Genomic DNA, 24,287 nt, shown 5'->3' with positions numbered 1-24,287 from the left:
CTATAGGATTGAGGTCAGGGCTTTGTGATGGCCACTCCAATACCTTGACTTTGTTGTCCTTAAGCCATTTTGCCACAAATTTGGAGGTATGCTTGGGGTCATTGTCCAATTGGAATTCCTATTTGAGACCAAGCTTTAACTTCCTGACTGATGTCTTGAGATGTTGCTTCAATATATCCACATAATATTCCTTCCTCATGATGTCATCTGTTCGGTGAAGTGCACCAGTCCCTCCTGCAGCAAAGCACCCCCACAACATGATGCTGCCACCCCCATGCTTCACGGTTGGGATGGTGTTCTTCGGCTTGCAAGCCTCTCCATTTTTCCTCCAAACATAACAACGGTCATTATGGCCAAACAGTTCTATTTTTGTTTCATCAGACCAGAGGACATTTCTCCAAAAAGTGCGATCTTTGTCCCCATGTGCAGTTGCAAACCGTAGTCTGGCTTTTTTATGGCGGTTTTGGAGCAGTGGCTTCTTCCTTGCTGAGCGGTCTTTCAGGTTATGTCGATATAGGACTCGTTTTACTGTGGATATAGATACTTTTGTACCCGTTTCCTCCAGCATCTTCACAAGGTTCTTTGCTGTTGTTCTTGGATTGATTTGCACTTTTCGGACCAAAGTACATTCATCTCTAGGAGACAGAACGCGTCTCCTTCCTGAGCGATATGACAGCTGCGTGGTCCCATGGTGTTTATATTTGCGTACTATTGTTTGTACAGATGAACGTGGTACCTTCAGGCGTTTGGAAATTGCTCCCAAGGATGAACCAGACTTGTGGAGGTCTACCATTTTTTTCTGAGGTCTTGGCTGATTTCTTTTGATTTTCCCATGATGTCAAGAAAAGAGGCACTGAGTTTGAAGGTAGGCCTTGAAACACATCCACAGGTACACCTCCAATTGACTCAAATGATGTCAATCAGAAGCTTCTAAAGCCATGACATAATTTTCTGGAATTTTCCAAGCTGTTTAAAGGCACAGTCAACTTAGTGTATGTAAACTTCTGACCCACTGGAATTGTGATACAGTGAATTATAAGTGAAATAATCTGCAAACAATTGTTGGAAAAAATACTTGTGTCATGCACAAAGTAGATGTCCTAACCAACTTGCCAAAACTATAGTCTGTTAACAAGGTATTTGTGGAGTGGTTGAAAAACGAGTTTTAATGACTCCAACCTAAGTGTATGTAAACTTCCGACTTCTACTGTACATATGAGTAGAGTAATGTAAGATATGTAAACATTATTAAAGTGGCGTTATTTAAAGTGACCAGTGATACCGTTATTAAGTCCATTTATTTAAGTGGCCAGAGATTTGTGTCTGTATGTTGGCAGCAGCCTCTCTATGTTAGTGATGGCTGTTTAACAGTCTGATGGCCTTGAGATAGAATCTGTTTTTCAGTCTCACGGTCCCAGCTTTGATGCACCTGTACTGGCCTCGCCTTCTGGATGATAGCGGGGTGAACCAGGGTCAGGGTCTCGCGCTTAATGACGAGTTTGGAAGGTACTATGGTGTTAAATGCTGAGCTGTAGTCAGTGAGCAGCATTCTTACATAGGTGTTCCTCTTGTCCAGATGGGATAGTGCAGTGTGCAGTGTGATGGCGATTGCATTGTCAGTGGACCTATTGGGGCGGTAAACAAATTGGAGTGGGTCGAGGGTATCTGGTAGGGTGGAGGTGATATGATCCTTTACTAGTCTCTCAAAGCACTTAATGATGACAGAAGTGAGTTCAATGGAAGATGAACCAAGGGGTACGGTTACAACCTCTACTCAACGGCTGGATCAGTGTTAAACTGGGACTGTATGTTATCATCAGTGATAGAACATGAGAGAGGGAATGAAAGAGGGGAAGAGTAGTATGAGATGCAGAGGAAGGAAGATGGGAATTAAGAAAGAGAAGAGGGGGATGGAAGAGAGGTGAAAGGGGATGAGATAAAAGAGAGTGAGAGAGAGAAACAGAAGGAAAGAGAAGACGGAGAGCATCACCTATAGAGAATAAAACCGAGACGGCGAGAGGTATGGAAATGAGGACAGTGCAGACTGCAGAGTCTTACATGGTCTAAAATCATCTTTGGGCTGGCGGTCGGGTGCCAGGCGAAATGAGAGCTGCCCAGCAGGTAGTGTGAAGCAGCAGGGTGGAACTGAATTTAGTCCGAAGCAGAGAGGCAAAGCAGAACTCACTTTATTTTCCTCTCTCTGTCATCTCAAAGGGTAATAGCTTCTATAAAGAAATAACCCCCATTTACCTCAATGATGAGTGGTTGTAGACTTAGTTGGTAAGAGTGTGGTGCTCGCAACCCCATGGTTGTGGGTTCACTTCCTGCAGAGAACAAATACACATACTGATACTGCAGTCCGTCATTGAGTAATGCTAGAAAGGAAGGCGTTGAGAAGGTCATTCCCTATGAGATTAGTGTTGCTAATTGCTCGTGTTTTAAATGCCTCCTCTGATAAGTTACTGATGTTTTCTCCTTCCTCGTCTACACATGATGGAAGACCTTTTGGATCACCAATAGTGTATGGATAGTCATGCATACATAGATTATCATCGGAGGTGCATGTCCCACTACCTTCTGTTTTGGTATTGTGATCCACCCCATCCCCAGTGTTTTCTTTGGGACAACTGAACAGGATACAGCATGTGACAGCTGACGTCTACTTACAAATACCTGTCATTCACAGACAAACATGTGCACGTGAGCACATCCACACACACAGGCTGAGTCTCGTCCCGGTAATATGAGGGATTATAACCTGTCAGTCAGGGTGTGGATACACAGCAAGGGGTGGAGCTGTCTGCCATGTCAGATACTGAGACACCCAAAGTTAAGTGGATTCCTGTCATATACATGTAGCTACCTCCACACACACACAGAGAGAGAGAGTAGATATCACTGAGGGATTCTTACATGACATCAGGTGTTCGGCCCATTCATTTAAAATGGTTCAAACTGACAGTTTTACTATATCCCGCTTTCAATAGACTTGGGATACAAGTGGATGTTTGTCATAATTGTTTTTTTTTTGGGGGGGGGGGGGATTTTGTGTTAGCTGCATGCATGCATATGCATCCTTGAAGATTGGCAGGCATTTGCATACCAGAATGATTTGTGATATCGTGACACTCTTTCACCCTTTTGACATTGCCTAGTTGCCACAAACTGCAATTAAACCTTGTGACATTTCCCCAAATGATAATGTCACCTTGCTACCGTGTGCACTTTAGCCACTATATGTGTTTCGCAGTCGATGTCCATGATACATGTACACAAAATAATACATTTTCCCTGAATAACTGTTTTGTAGCCTTCCCTTCATAAAAACATTGATTTCCACTTCTTGACAGAAGGACACCTATTACACTGGGCCTGGCAGAATACCAAAAACCACAAACACACACACTCACAAACACACTTTAAATAATGCACGAGCTGCAGCATCAATAACAAGAACATCAGAGGTGTCCGATTTAATGGTTGGGTCATAAACTCTGTGACACACACAAGGCCCAGCTAATGTGTGACTCCATCAGGTCCGGATAAGGTTAAACTACGAGAGCCAAAAATTCACAGAGCCAAACAGCAAAGGTAGATTTAAAGGGAATGTACAGTCAAAATTATGTTTTTCATGAAATTGGATTATATTTAGATGAAACCAAAGTATGATGACCAAAGTCAGAAAAATGACTGTTGCTTCTACATTGATAAAGTTTGTTCATAAAGTTACTGGTCCGATCCCCCGTCTCAAACATTTGGATTCAGGAGGCGGGATTGTTAAGAGGATAGGATGACATGACCTTAACTCTCTCATTTTAATACACCAATTGTAACATGCATGTTTGCAAAGGGGCGTGGTTTATATAGCTAGATACAGTGTATTCGGAAAGTATTCAGACCCTTTGACTTTTTCCACATTTTGTTACATTACAGCCTTATTAAAAAATGTATTACATTGTTTCCCCCCCTCAATCTAAACACAATACCCCATAATGACAAAGCAAAAATCTATGAAAATAGTCCGGGTGGCCATTTGATTAATTTTGCAGCAGTCTCATGGCTTGAGGGTAGACGCTGTTAAGGAGCCCTTTTGGTTCTAGACTTGGCGCTCCGGTACCGCTTGCCATGCGGTAGCGGAGACAACTGTCTATGACTTGGGTGACTGGAGTCTTTGACAATTATTTGGGCTTTCCTCTGACACCGCCTAGTATATAGGTCCTGGATGGCAGGAAGCTTGGCCCCAGTGATGTACTGGGCCATACGCACTACCCTCTGTAGCGCTTTACGGTCAGATGCCGAGCAGTTGCCATACCAGGCGGTGATGCAACCGGTCAGGATGCTCTCGATTGTGCAGCTGTAGAACTTTTTGAGGATCTGGGGACCCATGCCAAATCTTTTCAGTCAATTTTCATAAGTATTCAGATCCTTTACTCAGTACTTTGTTGGAGCACATTTGGCAGCGATTACAGCCTCGATTCTTCATGGGTATGACGCTACAAGCTTGGCACACCTTTGGGTAGTTTCTCCCATTCTTCTCTGCAGATCCTCTCAAGCTCTGTCAGGTTGGATGGGGAGCGTCGCTGCACAGCTATTTTCAGGTCTCTCCAGAGATGTTCAATCGGGTTCAAGTCCAGGCTGTGGCTGGGCCACTCAAGGACATTCTATCAGGCTTGAAGGTAAGACCCAGATGTAAACTGTGTCGGAGTAACAATGTTTATTACAGACAGCAGGGCAGGCCAACGACAGGTCAAGGCAGGCAGGGGTCGATAACCAGAGTAGTGGGGTAATGGTACAGGACGGCAGGCAGGCTCAGGGTCGGGTCAGGCAGAGGTCGGTAATCCAGAGGTGGGGAAAAGATACAGGATGGTAGGCAGGCTCAGGGTCAGGGTCAGGCAGAGTGGTTAGGCAGGCAGGCCCAGAGACGGGACAGTCAAGGGACAAAATCAGGAGGGCGAGAAAAAGAGAGACTGGGGAGAAGATGGAGCTGAGACGAAAAGCGCTGGTTGACTTGACAAACAAGACAAATTGGCAAAGACAAACAGAGAACACCGGTAGAAATACACAGGGGATAATGGCGATAATGCAACCTTTATGGCGCCACTATCAACATTTTGGTCCTCAAGTAAAACGGATATATATTTTTTTATTTATTACCTTTTTTTGCCAAATTTGGTCTTTAATAAAGGGCAGACAAACAAGTTCCCTACCTTCTTCCACTTGCCTCCTCCATTTTTGCGGTAATGCTGCAATCAGTTGGTTGTAATTTGGATAGAGCAAACATTTCCATATATTTTGGTTAACTGTACATGTGACATTACTCCACCTTTCCTATTCATAATATCATTAACAAAGATAGTTCGTGTTTTTTTTATGTTTCCATAAATAATGTATTTTTTTCATCAATTTGTATATTTTAAATTAATATTTATTTTCTGAAGGATGAAACTGGAATTGCAACCAGCTTTGTATGACTTGTTTTACAAATGGCGATAATTTAAATATTTTCAGATAACTGAAAGTGAGAGGTTGTAATCTGGATAAAGAGAAAAATACCGTATTTGAACAAGGGGTAAGCCATTCTTACTAATCTACTGGAGAACCAGTTTGGGTTTAATTATAACTTTTGTATGCTTTTAGTGAGAGGCTTAATGCTTTAATATTTAATCACTTTAGCCCCCCAAACTTATTATCAGTATATAAATAAGCATGTTTAATTTTGTCTTGCTTTCCGTTCCAAGTAAAGTTTTTTTTTTCTCAAATCATTTTAAATTATACAAATCTTTCGTAAATAGGTAAACTGGGATATATCTAAGTAATTAATCAGGTTGATTTTTCCATAAATAGACAAGTATTTACCTTTCCATGGTAGCAAGATCTTAACTCTTCTCAACGAGCAGCGGGTGCTGCCATGGGCCCCACCACCATCCCCATCCCAAAGCACTCACAGGCGTCTCAGTCATCGCGCCCCTCCGCGTCCAGACAGCAAATGAATCGCGCATGCGGGAAGCCGCCGCTGGCTGATCCCGCCCTGGCTTACATTCAGGGCTGGATGTAAATGTAAAATGTCCTTTGTCTAAAATAAATCACTGCACAAAAATGAATCACTGCATTTGACTCACACAGCCTCAGTCACTTACTCACCTTGTCCACTGTGTGTGTGCCTCTCTGTGACATAAGCTAAACATCTAGCTGGCTAGCTCATCATGTCTCAGTCTAAACTGTACACTCAAAAATACAGAAAGGAGTGGGAATCAAACCCTAAATTCAAAGGCTGGTTGAACTGCCTGTATTGTAAGGTTGATTTCTACGCCAAACTTAGTGATGTAAAAAAAACACAAAACAAGCTGCCATTTATAGTTAAAAAAACTGACTCTGCAAAAAAAGCTGAGGCCACCATGGCATTACAGTGAGGGATTTTTTTGTTGTTGATCCCCTGCTGATTTTGTACGTTTGCCCACTGACAAAGAAATGATCAGTCTATAATTTTAATGGTAGGTTTATTTGAACAGTGAGAGACAGAATAACAACAAAAAAATCCAGAAAAACACGTCAAAAATGATATACATTTATTTGCATTTTAATGAGGGAAATAAGTATTTGACCCCCTCTCAATCAGAAAGATTTCTGGCTCCCAGGTGTCTTTTATACAGGTAACGAGCTGAGATTAGGAGCACACTCTTAAAGGGAGTGCTCCTAATCTCAGTTTGTTATCTCTATAAAAGACAACTGTCCACAGAAGCAATCAATCACTCAGATTCCAAACTCTCCACCATGGCCAAGACCAAAGAGCTCTCCAAGGATGTCAGGGACAAGATTGTAGACCTACACAAGGCTGGAATGGGCTACAAGACCATCGCCAAGCAGCTTGGTGAGAAGGTGACAACATTTGGTGCGATTATTCGCAAATGGAAGAAACACAAAAGAACTGTCAATCTCCCTCAGCCTGGGGCTCCATGCAAGATCTCACCTCGTGGAGTTACAATGATCATGGGAACGGTGAGGAATCAGCCCAGAACTACAAGGGAGGATCTTGTCAATGATCTCAAGGCAGCTGGGACCATAGTCACCAAGAAAACAATTGGTAACACACTATGCTGTGAAGGACTGAAATCCTGCAGCGCCCGCAAGGTCCCCCTGCTCAAGAAAGCACATATACATGCCCGTCTGAAGTTTGCCAATGAACATCTGAATGATTCAGAGGACAACTGGGTGAAAGTGTTGTGGTCAGATGAGACCAAAATGGAGCTCTTAGGCATGAACTCAACTCGTCGTGTTTGGAGGAGGAGGAATGCTGCCTATGACCCCAAGAACACCATCCCCACCATCAAACATGGAGGTGGGAACATTATGCTTTCGGGGTGTTTTTCTGCTAAGGGGACAGGACAACTTCACCGCATCAAAGGGACGATGGACGGGGCCATGTACCGTCAAATCTTGGGTGAGAACCTCCTTCCCTCAGCCAGGGCATTGAAAATGGGTCGTGGATGGGTATTCCAGCATGACAATGACGCAAAACACACGGCCAAGGCAACAAAGGAGTGGCTCAAGAAGAAGCACATTGAGGTCCTGGAGTGGCCTAGCCAGTCTCCAGACCTTAATCCCATAGAAAATCTGTGGAGGGAGCTGAAGGTTCGAGTTGCCAAACGTCAGCCTCGAAGCCTTAATGACTTGGAGAAGATCTGCAAAGAGGAGTGGGACAAAATCCCTCCTGAGATGTGTGCAAACCTGGTGGGCAACTACAAGAAACGTCTGACCTCTGTGATTGCCAACAAGGGTTTTGCCACCAAGTACTAAGTTATGTTTTGCAGAGGGGTCAAATACTTATTTCCCTCATTAAAATGCAAATAAATGTATAACATTTTTGACATGCGTTTTTCTGGATTTTTTTGTTGTTATTCTGTCTCTCACTGTTCAAATAAACCTACCATTAAAATTATAGACTGATCATTTCTTTGTCAGTGGGCAAACGTACAAAATCAGCAGGGGATGAAATACTTTTTTTCCTCACTGTAGCTATCGCTGAACACTGTTCCATGCTGGCATGTGATCACTTTGGAGAAGCATGTAGAGCTGCTTTCTCAGATTCCACTGCTGCTACCCACTTCAAAATGCACAGGACAAAGTGCACAGAAATGATTAATGGTGTTCTAGCACCATACTTTCTGAAAAAGTTGGTCGCAGATGTGGGTGACCAGCGTTTCAGCCTCCTCGATGAGTCCACGGATGTAAGTGTTTCTAAATACCTGGGGGTTGTGATAAGGTACTTTAGTGACACCAAGCAGACAATTGTGTCAACATTTCTGGGGCTTGTTGAGTTGGAGGGAGGAGATGCCAAATCTATAGCCTGTGCTGTTGTGACTTTCCTCGAGAAGTGTTGTCTTAAAAAAGAGAAACTCCTGGGGATAGGGACTGACAATGCCTCTTTTATGACGGGGATTAACAATGGGGTCCATAAAGTGCTGAAGGAGGAGTGTGGCCTCAAATATCTGGTTCTTATTTGCTGTGTGTGCCACTCTCTGCAGCTTGCTCATTTGTAGTTCTAAACATATTTAGGGTGTTTTTTACTCACTTTTTGTCTCTCCCACGACGCTATTCCGCTCTCCTACAGCGTCCATCACAGTTACATGCACATGGCCAATTATGTAAATTAGGTGATGATGTCATTTAGAGACTTCTAGGGACTTTTAGGACAGCCAACAGCTACTTTCCTTACTGAGGAGTTGGCAACACTGTCTACAGGTAGGCTAGTCTACTTGATGAGATTATTATCGATAAGAGCTAAATATTTTTTTTTGTCAAACGGCAACCAAGCATCGATCATCATGTCACCAGAATAAGACCCTTAATATTTATTGAAATCAGCATCAAGCTCATCACCCTGTGAAGTTCATCATACCTTATTTCATCTGTAGACTAATAAACTGCATGCTTTCCCGAGTCGTCGTGGGAGGACCACACACCATATCATCTCGTGACTCCAATTTTACTTCGATATGATGGTTAATATATAAATATTTGTTCATAAAAGCAATTCCACTGCCATTTCTCGCATATTTAATTTTACAGACACAAAAAGATCCCACTTTGTATAGCGTATTTTGTTTTGCTGTTTCCATCAGGCCTGTCGTGTCATTTGTTATCCGACATGTACTTTACTCTCATAGAAAGGTTGGATGGAAACCTGGTTATAGACGGAAAATATTTACCTCCATGAAAACAGCCCCAAGGAGCAGAGAGGGGAGACCCCAGTACGCCTTTATGAGGGTGTCACGCTTTATTGCTTCCATTGGGAGCTTTCTGGCACCTCTTCTTCCTGTACAGTAAATGTTTATGGTGATGTATTTCCTACCGAGTATACCATCGCTAAGGAGGGAGACTGTATATTTCACCAAATGGCTGCTATTTACTGTTCTGAGGCCAAGAGAGGCCTACGCCAATATGCTTAATTTCTTTGCTGTTTGCTATAGAGCATATTCACAACCAAATAGATACAGGGAGGATATCACAATGTAAATCTGTGTATATTTCTTGATACTGGAGAAATATGCTTGCTCTTTCTTTTACTTCTGTTGTGCATTCTGTTTTATGAGGATACAAATGCTTTGAACAATATTGTTTTTCTCTGCCTGTTGCAGAAGCAATTATATGTGAAGTCACTGCTAACAAAAGCTGGTTGTTATTTATTGTCTTTGTGGAGACCTTAGCAAGAATCAAGTGACGCTGTATACTGAAGACGGTGATGAATGTTGATTAATACACTTCGAAATATTTGATGTTACACTTCTTATCCTCAAACTATCCCTCTGTTTTCTTCTCTTTTGCATCTCGTTCTACCAGGAAGTAGAGGTCAGTTTCTTTTTAATCTATATTCTACTCTTCCCTTTTTCTTTTGTCTGATGTCTTTTAAAAAATACTTGGAACTCACTTTCATTGTGTCTCTGTCTCTCTCTTTATTGCAATTTCCTCACTCTCTGTCCCGCCCGCCCTAGACACTTTTTTTCTCTCTCTCTCCTTCAATTTGTCCATTTTAATGAGGATGGTTACTGTTGTCATGAAAGGAAAAATCACTCCACAACTATCTTTTGGTATTTTGTTCATTAGTCCACTGTTGATACAGTCCCAACATGTTTTGCATGTCAGCAACGACATTTTCAAGATATAGGACTTTCAAAAAGCAAATTGTCATTTGCCGCATCATCGGGATGATGCTAATGACTTCATATGATGCAAAATGCATCATTATGATGATGTGGCAAATGACAATTTGCTTTTTGAAAGTCCTGTATCTTGAAAACATCATGAAAAAACATGAAAAAAATACCAAAAGATAGTTGTGGAGTGTTTTTCCTTTAAGTATAAAATGTAAGGATTACAATTCAAAGCCCGCTTCCCCCTGAAGCCATATGTTCCACAGCCATTGGATGCATACCAAATGCATCCAGACTCCATTCCCTATATTGTGCACTACTTTTGACTTTACACCAGAGCCCCATGGGATAAGTAGTGCGTTATATAGGGAATAGGGAGCCATTTGGGGGACACAGTGTGTACAAGACTATTCTGGTGAATTACTACAGGCTGCCATGCTGCTCCTTAAATCCCCATGCAGACCCATAGGGCTCTGGTCAAAAATTGTGCATTAAATACCGAATAGGGTGCCATTTGGGAAGCAACCATTGACTCACTCACTCAGTTAATCATGATGCTTATTTTACTGTGGGTTAACTTGGAACTCTCTGTCTCTGCAGGATGACTATGTGCGGACCTTGGATGAGAATCAGGGAGGCTCTAATGAAAGTACGTTTCACCTAAGTTCTTTCAAGTACCCTTTTATCTATTACAGTGCCTTCAGAAAATATTCACACCCAAAGTTTGTTGTGTTACAGCCTCAATTTACATGGATTACATTTCGATTGTGTGTTCCTGGCCTACACACAATACCCCATAATGTCAAAGTGGAATTATTTTTGGGGAAATGTTACAAATTAACAAAAAATGAATGCTGAAAGTCTTGAGTCAATAAGTATTCAACCCCTTTGTTATGGCAAGCCTAAATAAGTTCAGGAGTAAACATTTGTTTAACAAGTCACATAATACATTGCATGGGCTCATTCTGTGTGCAATAATAGTGCTTAACATGATTGTAGCCCACACATACAATTATCTGTACACAGATTCAACCAAAGACCATGTAGGTTTAAACAATGCCTCACCTATTGGTAGATGGGTAAAAATAAAAAAGCAGACATTGAATATCCCTTTGAGCATGGTGGTTACTAATTACTTTTTGGATGGTGTATCAATACACCCAGTCACTACAAAAATGCATGCGTCCTTCCTAACTCAGTTGCTGGAGAAGAAGGAAACCGCTCAGGGATTTCACCGTGAGACCAATGGTGACTTTAAATCAGTTACATAGTTTAATGTCTGTGGTAGGAGAAAGCTGAAGATGTATCAACAACATTGTAGTTACTCCACAATACTAACCTAAATGACAGTGAAAAGAAGGAAGCCTGCTTGCAATAAGACACTAAAGTAAAACTGCAATAAATGTGGCAAAGAAATTAACTTTTTGTCCTGAATACAAAGCGTTATGTTTGGTGCAAATCGAACACAACACATCAATGAGTACTATTTTCAAGCATGGTGGTGGCTGCATCATGTTATCAGTACACTTGTCATTGGCAAGGACTAGGGAATTTATTTAGGATAAAAATAAACAGAATGTCGCTAAATAGAGGCAAAATCTTAAAGAAAAACCTGGTTCAGTCTGCTTTCCAACAGACACTGGGAGAAAAAAATTACCTTTCAGCAGGACAATAACTTAACACCCAAGGCTAAATTTACACTGGAGTTGCTTACCAAGACAGCATTGAATGTTCTGGAGTGGTATAGTTACAGTTTTGGACTTAAATCGGCTTAAAAACTATGGCAAGACTTGAAAATGGTTGTCTAGCAATGATCAACAACCAACTTGACAGAGCTTGAAGATTTTTTTAAAAGAATAATGTGCAAATATTGTACAATCCAGGTGTGCAAAGCTCTCAGAGACTTACCCAGAAAGACTCACAGCTGTAATCTCTGTGAATACTTATGTAAATGCAATATTTCTGTATTTAATTTTCAATCAATTTGAAAAAAATACAAAAAAACATGTTTTCACTTTGTCATTAAAGGGTATTGTGTGTAGGTTGGTGAAAAAAAGATTTAATCAGTTTTGAACACAACATAATGTGGTATGAATACTTTCTGAAGGCACTATATGTTTGTGTGCTGTCCATGTAATTTACTATGAACTTTATTTAGGACGATGCATCGCCCAATCAGTTTTATTTTCTGAATCAAAAAGGGGCTTCGGTGGTGGGCATGGCAGGGGTGGTCAGCGCAGCTACATTTTTGAGAAAATGTTTGAATCCCCCATCTGGGCAGTGTAGAGACATTTTTGCATTTACAAGCCAATTTCCTGTAATTCTATACATTTTGCCATGCAGCTGCGAGAGAACTTTGCAGTTTTAAAGCAAATTTCCTATGATTCTACATATTCTGCCATGGAGATGAGAGAACATTTAGCAGTTGTAAAGCTATTTTCTTGAAATTCGATGCGTTGTACCATAGCTAATGCTGTGTTCTATTGATCAAACATAATAACATAATTTATACTGGTACATGCGTTTATTTTGTTATTTTCCCTGACTGTCTATCTTTATATTTTGGTGGTTGTTTGTTCTCAAAGATTATATTACAAATATATATATAGGTCCATTATCTTTTCTACATACTGTACATCTGTTTTTAGTTGTTTAAGTTAACAGTGAAAGCGTTTTTCCATCCCAAAAATGAATTTCAACCCCCCCCCCCCCCAAAAAAAAAATATATACTGCATTCGGAAAGTATTCAGACCACTTGACTTTTTCCACATTTTGTTACGTTACAGCCTTGTTCTAAAATTGATTACATTCGTTTTTTCGCTCATCAATCTATACACAATACCCCATAATGAAAAAGAAAAAACTGATTTTTAGAAAACGTATTGTACATTTACATAAGCACTCAGACCCTTTACTCAGTACTTTGTTGAAGCACCTTTGGCAGCGATTACAGCCTGAAGTCTTCTTGGGCATGACACTACAAGCTTGGCAAACCTGTATTTGGGAAATTTCTCCCATTCTTCTCTGCAGATCCTCTCAAGCTCTGTCAGGTTGGATGGGGAGCGTTGCTGCACAGCTATTTTCAGGTCTCTCCAGAGATGCTCGATCTGGTTCAAGTCTGGGCTCTCGCTGGGCCACTCAAGGACATTCAGAGACTTGTCCCGAAGCCACTCCTGCATTATCTTGGCTGTGTGCTTAGGGTCGTTGTCCTGTTAGAAGGTGAAGCTTTACCCCAGTCTGAGGTCCTGAGGGCTCTGGAGCAGGTTTCATCAAGGATCTCTCTGCACTTTGGTCCATTCATCTTTCCCTCGACCCTGACTAGTCTCCCAGTCCCTGCCGCTGAAAAACATCCCCACAGCATGATGCTGCCACCACCATGCTTCACTGTAAGGATGGTGCCAGGTTTCCTTCAGACGAGACACTTGGCCTTCAGGCCAAAGAGTTCAATATTGGTTTCATCAGACCAGAGAATCTTGTTTCTCATGGTTCTGAGAGTCGTTTAGGTGCCTTTTGGCAAACTCCAAGCAGGCTGTCATGTGCCTTTTAACTGAGGAGTGGCTTCCGTCTGGCCACTCTATCATAAAGGCCTGATTGGTGAAGTGGTGCAGAGATGGGTTACCCATCTCCACAGAGGAACTCTGGAGCTCTGTCAGTGACCATCGGGTCCTTGGTCACCTCCCTGACCAAGGCCCTTCTCCTCCGATTGCTCAGTTTGGACGGACAGCCAGCTCTAGCAAGAGTCTTGGTGGTTCAAACTTCTTCCATTTAAGAATAATGGAGGCCACTGTGTTCTTTAACTTGTTTTGGTACCTCGACACAATCCTGTCTCAGAGCTCTACGGACAATTCCTTCGACCTCATGGCTTGGTTTTTCTCTGACATGCACTGTCAACTGTGGGACCTTACATAGATAGACAGGTGTGGGCCTTTCTAAATCATTTCCAATGAATTGAATTTACCACCGGTGGACTCCAATCAAGTTGTAGAAACATCTCAAGGATGATCAATGGAAACAGGATGCACCTGAGCTCAATGTCCAGTCTCATAGCAAAGGGTCTGAATACCTATGTAAATAAGGTATTTCTGGTTTTATTTTTTTTGTATAAATTAGCAAATATTTCAAAAAATCAGTTTTTGCTTTGTCGTAATGGTGTATTGTGTGTAGATCGATGAGTAAAACATTGATTTAATAAATTTTAGAATAAGGCTTTAACGTAAGAAAATGTGGAAGAAGAGAAGGGGTCTGAATACTTTCCAAATGCACTGTATTTACACCGTTTGGACTTATGCGACCCCAAACAATGCTTAAGTGGCCTGACAAAGGATTTAAATGGCAGAAAAAAATCCTGCCAACCACTCTTGAGAGCTGACTAAATCAGTGTAGGCTAGCTAGCTAACCAGCTGAGAGACCGGTCAGCAACATCACAAGGACCAGTGCTGGGCATGAAACTGGGGGTTGAAGATCACTGGGTTTATCAGACACGACACGGTACATAGGAATGAGAATCAATGCACCACGACGCGCTCAAGCCCAGGTTGGATAAAATGGAGCAAAAAGGTGCTCAACTGAGGAACGAAACGCTACTCTGGTGTATTAGACACAACATGGTGAATGTTTGTTTACAATCCCATTTGTATTCTCGGGTCAGATGTTGTCCACACGTGTAGTGGCCTCTCAGTGAAAAGTTCAAGTGATGTTAGAGATGTAAACTCACTGTAGCAGCAGTCGTCTGGCTGTCTCTCTCTCTGTGGAGGTTCTGAGCTCTGCTGTCGACCACCTACCAATCAACATTGAGTACCCTGTGTTTTCTCCACTCCTCTGTCTTTAATTCAGCCACAGGCAGATAAAGTCATGACATCCAGGCTGCATCCCAAATGACACCCTATTCCCTATATGGTGCACTACTATGGGCCCTGGTCAAACATAGTACGCTATTTAGGGAATAGGGTACCATTTGGAACATAGACTGAAATCATGTCCATGACCATTGTCTTGATTTGCAGCTCAAATAAAGTAGTGGGAATGAAATGGCTGAGTCCATTAGTACTGCTATATCTCTCCGAGCTTAATTAGTGGGTAATTATGACTTCCTGTAGAGGGCTGGAGAGAGAGGGGGAGAGGAGGGAGAGTGGAGGAGGTAGAGGGGGAGAGAGAGATTGTCTTGCTGGAGTCCATTTTGTGTCCATTGTATTTTATTATAATCAATAATTGAAATATCAAATGATGCTGTAGAAATTGTTGGAGCTCTCATCTTAATAATCTATTGACAGGCTTTCCTCTAAGGCTGGCTTAATGAGGCAATGGAGAGAGGGATAAAGGGGGAGAGAGAGAGGGAGGTAGAAAGAGAGAGGGGAAGAGAGATTGAGATACAGAAAGAGTGAGAGAAATTTAGAGGGGGAGAGATTTTGTGCCTCAGACATATCTAGTCAGTGTGATGTCTTCACTGTAGAGCCAGGCTGATCAGACACCATTTCAGGCCTCGTTAGTCTAAACCCAGAGAGGATAGACAACCAACCCCACTCAATACTGTCACACACAATGGCTGTGTTAACACAGATTTTTCTTCCATAGGCCTATCCTGTCTTTTTTACTGACTGTCCACACAGAGTTTTACATTTGCCCTATTACAGATTTGCTCACTCAAAAGATGTAGCATCTGAAATAGCATACAGATGCTATGCTCATTTCCTGTCACTGTTCCTTTAAATGTTGAGGGGGTTGTCTTGGTAACGGTAGGTTATGTGCAACAAAAAAATATATATGCTTCATAGCAAAAAAATCTGATCTGAGAATCCAGACAGAAGTCACATGTGGAGGATCGGGTTTGTATCAGGATTTAAATCCACATATAGAGGTGGTATAAATCGTAAGTAAAAAGATCAGATTCCATGTGTTTTTTTTTTGCTGTTTACACATTAGTGAAAAGATCAGATAGGTATCAGATATGCAAGTAATTGGCAAAATAATTGGGCTGAATGTAGTATAAATCGGAAGTCAAAAGATCATGGAATAATTGTTATTTAGTAGACTCAATAGACACAACTATTGTAGAGAACGCAACACTGTCACAAAAGCAGGAAGGCACTGCCAGATCACAAATAACATTGTCTACATATAGGCTACAGTTATACACATAAATAATATCACCCCAATACATCCCTCCATGCAACAAATATAATACCTATGGCTTTTTCATCAGCGTTTTCGTGATCATGTGTAGGGCTTTTAAAGCTGGAGGATTCGTCTAGTCCTCTAGGTCCCTGATAGCAATCTGCTTATCTTTGTTTACTCAGCAACTGGTTTGACCCAGGGAGGACAGGTGAGCGGACGTTCACTCTCTGACTAATCAATGACCTTGAATCAATTTCCTTAAATCAGTGACGGTGAAACAATTATGTACTCTTAGGAGGTAGGGAAACTAGCTGACTCTGCAGCCCCCAGGTCTATAGTTTAATACCCCTGCTATAGGGACTGTAGGGTGTCGATATGTTAACAGTTTAATACCCCTGCTATAGGGACTGTAGGGTATCGATATGTTAACAGTTTAATACCCCTGCTACAGGGACTGTAGGGTATCGATAAGGAGGCAGGTCATGGTGTATGTGAAGGCTGCTTAGAAACACACAACCATGGTTGAGTGCCATGTATTTGTGTGTGTGTGTGTGTGTGTGTGTGTGTGTGTGTGTGTGTGTGTGTGTGTGTGTGTGTGTGTGTGTGTGTGTGTGTGTGTGTGTGTGTGTGTGTGTGTGTGTGTGTGTGTGTGTGTGTGTGTATTTCTATGTGTGGTTCTGTGTATGTGCGGTTATACACACACGTGAGTGAGCACACACTGTGTGTGTTCATAAACTAAAGATATCTGAGTAATAGCTCCGTTTATCTATTTCCAGGAAAAAGCAATATGCAGAAGCTGATGACATTAGTAGCAGAGAGTTTGTAAACAGAGGATGAGAGATGATGATGAGGCAGTGGCCTGAGCTGAGCTCCCCATTCTCCAGCCCCAATATGCAGGGATTAGCCTGATGATAATCTGTATTAGGATGGATATCCACATACAGGGCCTAATTTGGAGAGTTTATAGCAGCACACTCTTATGGCATAACAAGGATAGAGATGGAGAGCGATGATGGGAAGAGGACTGAGAGATGATTTGAGGAAAATACAGAGGGAGAAGGGTGTAGAGTGTGAGACTCGGGATGTAATAGAGACTGTTGAGAGAGACTGTGATAAAGAGAGAGTAGATGTGGAGACAGAGAGACAAAGGGAGATGGTTGTTTAAAGAGAGGGAGCGTGGGAGGAAGAGGAAGGGGGGGACAGGGGGTACTGAGAGGGAGAGAGTGAAAGAGAGAGTTCTCAGTAATATAGCAGATTGAGCTGCAAATCACAGTCAGTCCAAAAACTAGACCCCCATCAGACCGCAGTGCACAGAGCCTGTTGCCATGGAGACGTCATCGTTGTGGTGCAGGCACTACTTTAATCCATGGAAGCCTGTTAAATTATCACTGGGCTAAGGCAACCACCTTATGCTATTGTACAACACACAACGCAACTCCAAGCCTGCCAGCGCCAGTATTGTGGTGGCTGCTATACCAACAAGATTTATTTACAAATGTTTTCTATAAACATTACGAGGATTGTCTTTTCTATTTGCATGTATTTTCTTATTTCTTTAGCTAAGGTAAAGTCCTCTGGAGGGAGGGAGGGAGGGAGGGAGGGAGGGAGGGAGGGAGACAGACAGACAGACAGACAGACAGACAGACAGACAGACAGACAGACAGACAGACAGACAGACAGACAGACAGACAGACAGACAGACAGACAGACAGACAGACAGACAGACAGACAGACAGACAGACAGACAGACAGACAGACAGACGATAATGACCAGTTGATGACAGACTGAAAGGGTGAGGATCTTGGTCATTTTGTAAATATATACTGCTCAAAAAAATTAAGGGAACACTTAAACAACACATCCTAGATCTGAATGAAAGAAATAATCTTATTAAATACTTTTTTCTTTACATAGTTGAATGTGCTGACAACAAAATCACACAAAAATAATACATGGAAATCCAATTTGTGGCGTTGGTGGATGTAGCGAGACATGATGTCCCAGATGTGCTCAATTGGATTCAGGTCTGGGGAACAGGCGGGCCAGTCCTTAGCATCAATGCCTTCCTCTTGCAGGAACTGCTGACACACTCCAGCCACATGAGGTCTAGCATTGTCTTGCATTAGGAGGAACCCAGGGCCAACCGCACCAGCATATGGTCTCACAAGGGGTCTGAGGATCTCATCTCGGTACCTAATGGCAGTCAGGCTACCTCTGGCAAGCCCATGGAGGGCTGTGTGGCCCCCCAAAGAAATGCCACCCCACACCATGACTGACCCACCGCCAAACCGGTCATGCTGGAGGATGTTGCGGGCAGCAGAACGTTCTCCACGGCGTCTCCAGACTCTGTCACGTCTGTCACGTGCTCAGTGTGAACCTGCTTTCATCTGTGAAGAGCACAGGGCGCCAGTGGCGAATTTGCCAATCTTGGTGTTCTCTGGCAAATGCCAAACGTCCTGCACGGTGTTGGGCTGTAAGCACAACCCCCACCTGTGGATGTCGGGCCCTCATACCACCCTCATGGAGTCTGTTTCTGACCGTTTGAGCAGACACATGCACGTTTGTGGCCTGCTGGAGGTCATTTTGCAGGGCTCTGGCAGTGCTTCTCCTGCTCCTCCTTGCACAAAGGCGGAGGTAGCGGTCTTGTTGCTGGGTTGTTGCCCTCCTACGGCCTCCTCCACGTCTCCTGATGTACTGGCCTGTCTCCTGGTAGCGCCTCCATGCTCTGGACACTACGCTGACAGACACAGCAAACCTTCTTGCCACAGCTCGCATTGATGTGCCATCCTGGATGAGCTGCACTACCTGAGCCACTTGTGTGGGTTGTAGACTCCATCTCATGCTACCACTAGAGTGAAAGCACCGCCAGCATTCAAAAGTGACCAAAACATCAGCCAGGAAGCATAGGAACTGAGAAGTGGTCTCTGGTCCCCACCTGCAGAACCACTCCTTTATTGGGGGTGTCTTGCTAATTGCCTATAATTTCCACCTGTTGTCTATTCCATTTGCACAACAGCATGTGAAATGTATTGTCAATCAGTGTTGCTTCCTAAGTGGACAGTTTGATTTCACAGAAGTGTGATTGACTTGGACTTACATTGTGTTGTTTAAGTGTTCCCTTTATTTTTTTGAGCAGTGTATATTATTTTCTGGAATTACTACATTTACACAACTCATTGTTATTCAATTATTAGAGAAACCCATTGTTTTTGCACCCACCTTGCGTCATTTCCGCAATGGTCATGTGAGGTGAAATGTGGATATTTTGGGATGTGAGCACTCAGTTGGTTTGTTTGATCTGACGAAGAGCTGTTTCGGATGAAAACGTCAATAAAGCGGTGAATTGGGAGCTTCAACAGTGTGCGGGCCTTCTTGTTCTTTACAGGCTGGATCTTCACCATGACTCTTCTGTGGCTCTGACGTGTGCACATGCATGCAACTGTGAGGCACAACAGGCCCGTGGCGGACGAATAGGGGGTGTATTGTTTCGGATTTGCTTTTCCAATCTGATCTGTGGGTTTGCTCTGATAATCTGCTATGATAATCTACTATGATAATCTGCTGCAGAACTCTGTTTTACTGATTTAGTCTTCTTCATCCTACAATGCCATAACATGAGATGATACCGGTCACCACAGGCATAGATATAAGATGACTATGTGTACATGTGAATACAGTATGCCTCTGTGCATCACAACATCTGCTCTAAATGTGCCATAAGAGCTGATTTAGAAGAGAAGAGAGAACAGCAATTCTGTTATGAGAATGCTTGAGATGTGAGAATGAATAGAAATGTCAAGGGATTTAAGTCTTGCTAATTGATAAAGCACTAAGTGGTATTGTGTTGTAAGGACCCAGTTCCTGCAGTAGCCTACGGTATTGATGGATAGTGTGGCTGTATAGAGGTGGGGGAGGGAGAGAATGTGTCATCCGGTTCAGGATTTGGTGGGCTTGGTAGTTGCATACAGTGGTAACATATAAGTGTGTGCGTCTGTGTGTGCATCATCCGGGTTCAGCCGGTTGGGCCTGTTAGGAAGACGTATGAGTGTGTGTGTGGTGCCGACACACAGCCACTGGCGTACCAGACCCTCCCGCAAGGGGGGGTTGACCTTTACTGGTACACAATAGCAAGTACACATTCTTGGTCCCAGGCCCCAGTATGCCCACATGTGTTCGGAGAAAACAGTGCTCTGCTCACTGGTGCTTCTGATGACTGCTCTGCTGTCTCTCTGATCAATATGATGCACACTTGGGTGAGTTTGGTTACATACACTGCATTTGAGACGCCTATTGCAGTCTCTTGTGCCCACTTGACAAGCAACCAAAACAAATTCCCTTTTCCTTTAGGAAACCAATCCTCTCCCTGTGGCTCCTTTTCCTAAGTTGTCGACACAGCTCCAATTTGTGACGGCCGTTACACAATAGACATGTGATGTGTTGGGTTGGGGGGGGGGGGAGGTTGCTGTGGTGATGACATGCTGGTAGCAAATCTGTTCCCTGTGGATTTGTGAATAGACGTGTGAATGAGCCTCGATGGTTGGCCTTTGACTCATGCTTCTGGATTGTATAGGATCTATTCTCACCTGTTTTTCCATCAACAGGATGAGATCAAGTAGTCTAGCGCGCCTTCTCCTGTAACTCACAAGCAACTGACCTCCACCTCTCCCTGACTTTGTAGGGTAATTACAGGATGATGTTCTTTAAGCTGGAGGCCAGATCCATCTCGTCCATGTCTTCCATATCTACCATTACATTACAACAACCTTGCTACACCGGCCAGAACATCTGCTAAATATGTGTATGTGACCAATACAATTTGATTTGATTTGAGGTATAATGCATAGGCCTGTAATGCCTTGTGGTCTTCGGATTTGATCCTAGGCCAACTAAAAGCCTTCTCCATGCATTGGCAATCTTGTATTCATTACCGTAGTTCTCCTTTAATAAGCCCTTGGCATTCTGATAGCCTTATCTGGAGCCATATGTTGGCAACTCCTAACCAGCTCTCGAGGCTGCCCTCTGGTTTACTGTTCGAGGAAGTGCCGTTTGTGTTGACTAGTTTGGCCTATATACCATGTTCTAATGACTGAATGAAGGACCTGTACTGTAAAATGTCACCATCAAAAAGAGTAATTTCTCTGGGTGGCAGAAAGGAATGATGTTGCTGTTGACTAGCATAGCAGTAACTTCATTCTGTCTTTGGAGAATGGTGATGAGAGGTTTTCTATGTTTTCCTGTGACATGTCCTGAGCACCGTCCTGTGAATTGGAAAGTCTTGACTGTTCTCCCCTTGGCCCTCTATGTGAGTTGGTCTGCACAGAGGGGCCTTGTCCTGTATAGGCCTGCAAACTTGGGTTTGAGTCTTGTGCAGCAGTGTGCTCTCCATGGGCTGCTGTCTGAATCCCACTGTGTCCTGATTGTTCTGATTGAGCTGAAACACTGTGAGCCTGGGCTGATTGAATGTCAGTGTGCTCAATGAATTGGGGTCCTTCTTTGGGATGCATACTTGGTGCATGCCTGGCAGAAGTGTCCCTCTGCCCTGTGTGAAATTCAAGGTCAGAGATCTTGTATCTCTCTGCCGTTTCCTCAAAGAAGTCATTCATGCCATCTATTATTGAGTTGGCCTATCTCTCCCTACAGATGTCTAGACTATGAGCTTTGCTGAGGCAACTGCTATTTCAGTTTGCAGCTCAAGAGTCTCCCTTCTTTTCCTCAGTTCCATCTTTTGTTGGTTTAATTCTTCCTCCCTATCCTCTAGAAGGTGTTTGAACTTGAGAGCAGCAGCCTTTTGTTATTAATGCTGCTCTGTCGGCCTCTGGTCAGATGCAGGCTGAGGATGTAGAGGGTTCACCTGAGCATGAACTCCTGTTAGACCGGCGGCTGGAGGTTTGGCTGGAGGTTTGGGACACACTGTTAGTAGGTTTAACATCTTTCTCATCAGTGCATTCATCAGGTTTCTCTGGTGCTGGGGCTGGGGCTGCACCTGCAATCCATTTCAAATAAAATCACATTTTATTGGTCACATTCACATATTTAGCAGATGTTATTGCGGGTGTAGCGAAATGCTTGTATGTTGGACACAGAACTAGAAATGCGTGAATATGCTGCCATTTGGGTTCATACCAATTCAGCATATCATTTTTTATTTCATCCTCAGGTATCATGTGATGATAGGAATTAATCAAATCTTTGAATCCATTCAACATTTCATTGAACTGAAGCATGCTTTTTTTTTTTACAACTTCAATATTCTTATTGTCAGTCATCAGATCAGTAACAATGTTAATTTTTCTAGTCAGCATTGCCAGTTTACTTCTGGATTTGCACATTTGGGAAACGTTCTCCTTCAAGGCCTTTTCTAATAAAGGCTCCTCCACTAGCGACATATCGCCCCCATACACGACTCTATCTGCAGTGGTAGAATTCTCTTCAGCCATATTCCATCATATTCCATCATATTCTATCACAGTAATATCTATATCAAGAGATGCATATGTGTATTCCCTGTCATGTGAAATCCATAGATTAGGGCCTCATGAATTTATTTCAACTGACTGATTTTCTGATTTCCTGTAACTCGTTAAAATCTGTTTATATTTTTGTATTTCCCCTAATGTTATTAGTCTACCTCCTCTTTCTCTCTCTAGTGTTGCTTCATTCCTTCCTCACTTTCAACAGTTAAATGAAATACGTTTTGTTGTCCTTATTTTCATCATTCTAATGTCATCCTTTAATAATATTGGACTAGAATTAGATGCAGAAGGCTTTCACTTCTCTTCAAGAAGAATGGTTATGGGTCTGAATAAATAACTGCTATAGCCTACCGCCATCACGCATTCGCTCTTCTTTCAAACTACCCGTGAGTTCTAATGGCTGCTGTATTAAACATTCATCAAACAAGAGCTTGCGTCCCTCTTCGAATAGTCTGTTGGTAGAAGAAATGCTAAAAAAAAAAATTGGTCCAGCAAGCTATTCTAGTCTAGCTTTTCCTGCATTGGACTTGCTGTGTTGTGTTCATCACTGATTGTCTAGTATAGCATCCATGATTCGTATCATTGATTGGACAGTCTATTTTGTTTATATGTTTTTTTTAATCTGAAATGACTAGGTGATTTGGTGGTTCTATTTATGTAGTTCTTTTTTTATTCTACTCATTGAGATAAACGTCAGCTTCAACTGAGAACAAGTGTTTATTTTGTATTTTTTTTAAACATAACATTTGGCGAAAGTGGATGGCTGAAATTATTTCTACAATATCCCTACCTCCACCGGAGCAGTTCTTTCCTCACGTGGGTGAACCAACAATCCTATGGGACAGATGGAAGTTGTCGTTTGAGACGTACATGCTAGCTACCAGACTGGATGTGGTTAGCCCTGAGAGGAAAAGGGACATTCTTCTCCGCTGTCTCGGCGCCGAGGGCCTGCACATCTTCCAAACGCTCAGGGAAGCACACACATATGATGCAGCTGTTGAACTTTTGGATGGACATTTAGCAAAGAAACAGAGTGTTCTTCTGAAGAGGCTGCATTTTCGGTAGTGCGCACAGTGCGTGGGTGAGTCGGTGACCTTAAAAGGGCTAGCGCAGTCATGTCAGTTTGTTTATCTTAAAGATGAAATGATCAGGGAAAGAATCTCCAGCTCACTCGAGGCTTCTCCTTGAAGATGATGATCTGACTTTAGTAAAAGCTGTAGCCATAGCTTCCCAAGTGGAATCAGCAGCTCACTGTGCAACTAAGATCTGTGAGGCACAGACACGTGCTTCGATGTTCAAGCTGTGCAGCAGTCTCAGTGCTCAGACTGTAGATGTCACTCAGACATGAGTGCCTCAGTGCAGTTGATGAGAACCCAGGGGCGTCAACGGTGTGCCAACTGTGGTTCCAATAGACACAGTTCACGTGCCCCTGACTGCCCTGCTCGTGGACAGACATATAGACGATTTCAGAAACCAAACCATTTTGCAAAGTGGTGTAGGTCAGCTCCAGCCCCCCGTGCACCAACGCTCACGCCCCATGGACACTCCCCCTGC

The 24,287-nt window shown here is 42.8% G+C and overlaps 1 protein-coding gene across 1 annotated transcript in view; it reads left to right on the top strand.

Moving 5' to 3' along the window:
• The window catches only part of spock2 (SPARC (osteonectin), cwcv and kazal like domains proteoglycan 2), a 52,774-nt gene that overhangs the window by 10,814 nt on the left and 17,673 nt on the right, over positions 1-24,287 (top strand). The window contains exon 2 of the mRNA XM_014206411.3: positions 10,749-10,797. Within this exon, the coding sequence (XP_014061886.1) occupies positions 10,749-10,797 (49 nt within the window). The remainder of the gene's footprint in view (positions 1-10,748; positions 10,798-24,287) is intronic.

Source organism: Salmo salar, chromosome 01, assembly GCF_965601325.2.
Source record: "Salmo salar chromosome 01, fSalSal1, whole genome shotgun sequence".
Classification (NCBI taxonomy): Eukaryota; Metazoa; Chordata; class Actinopteri; order Salmoniformes; family Salmonidae; genus Salmo; species Salmo salar.
This window is presented reverse-complemented; position numbering and strand designations above follow the sequence as displayed.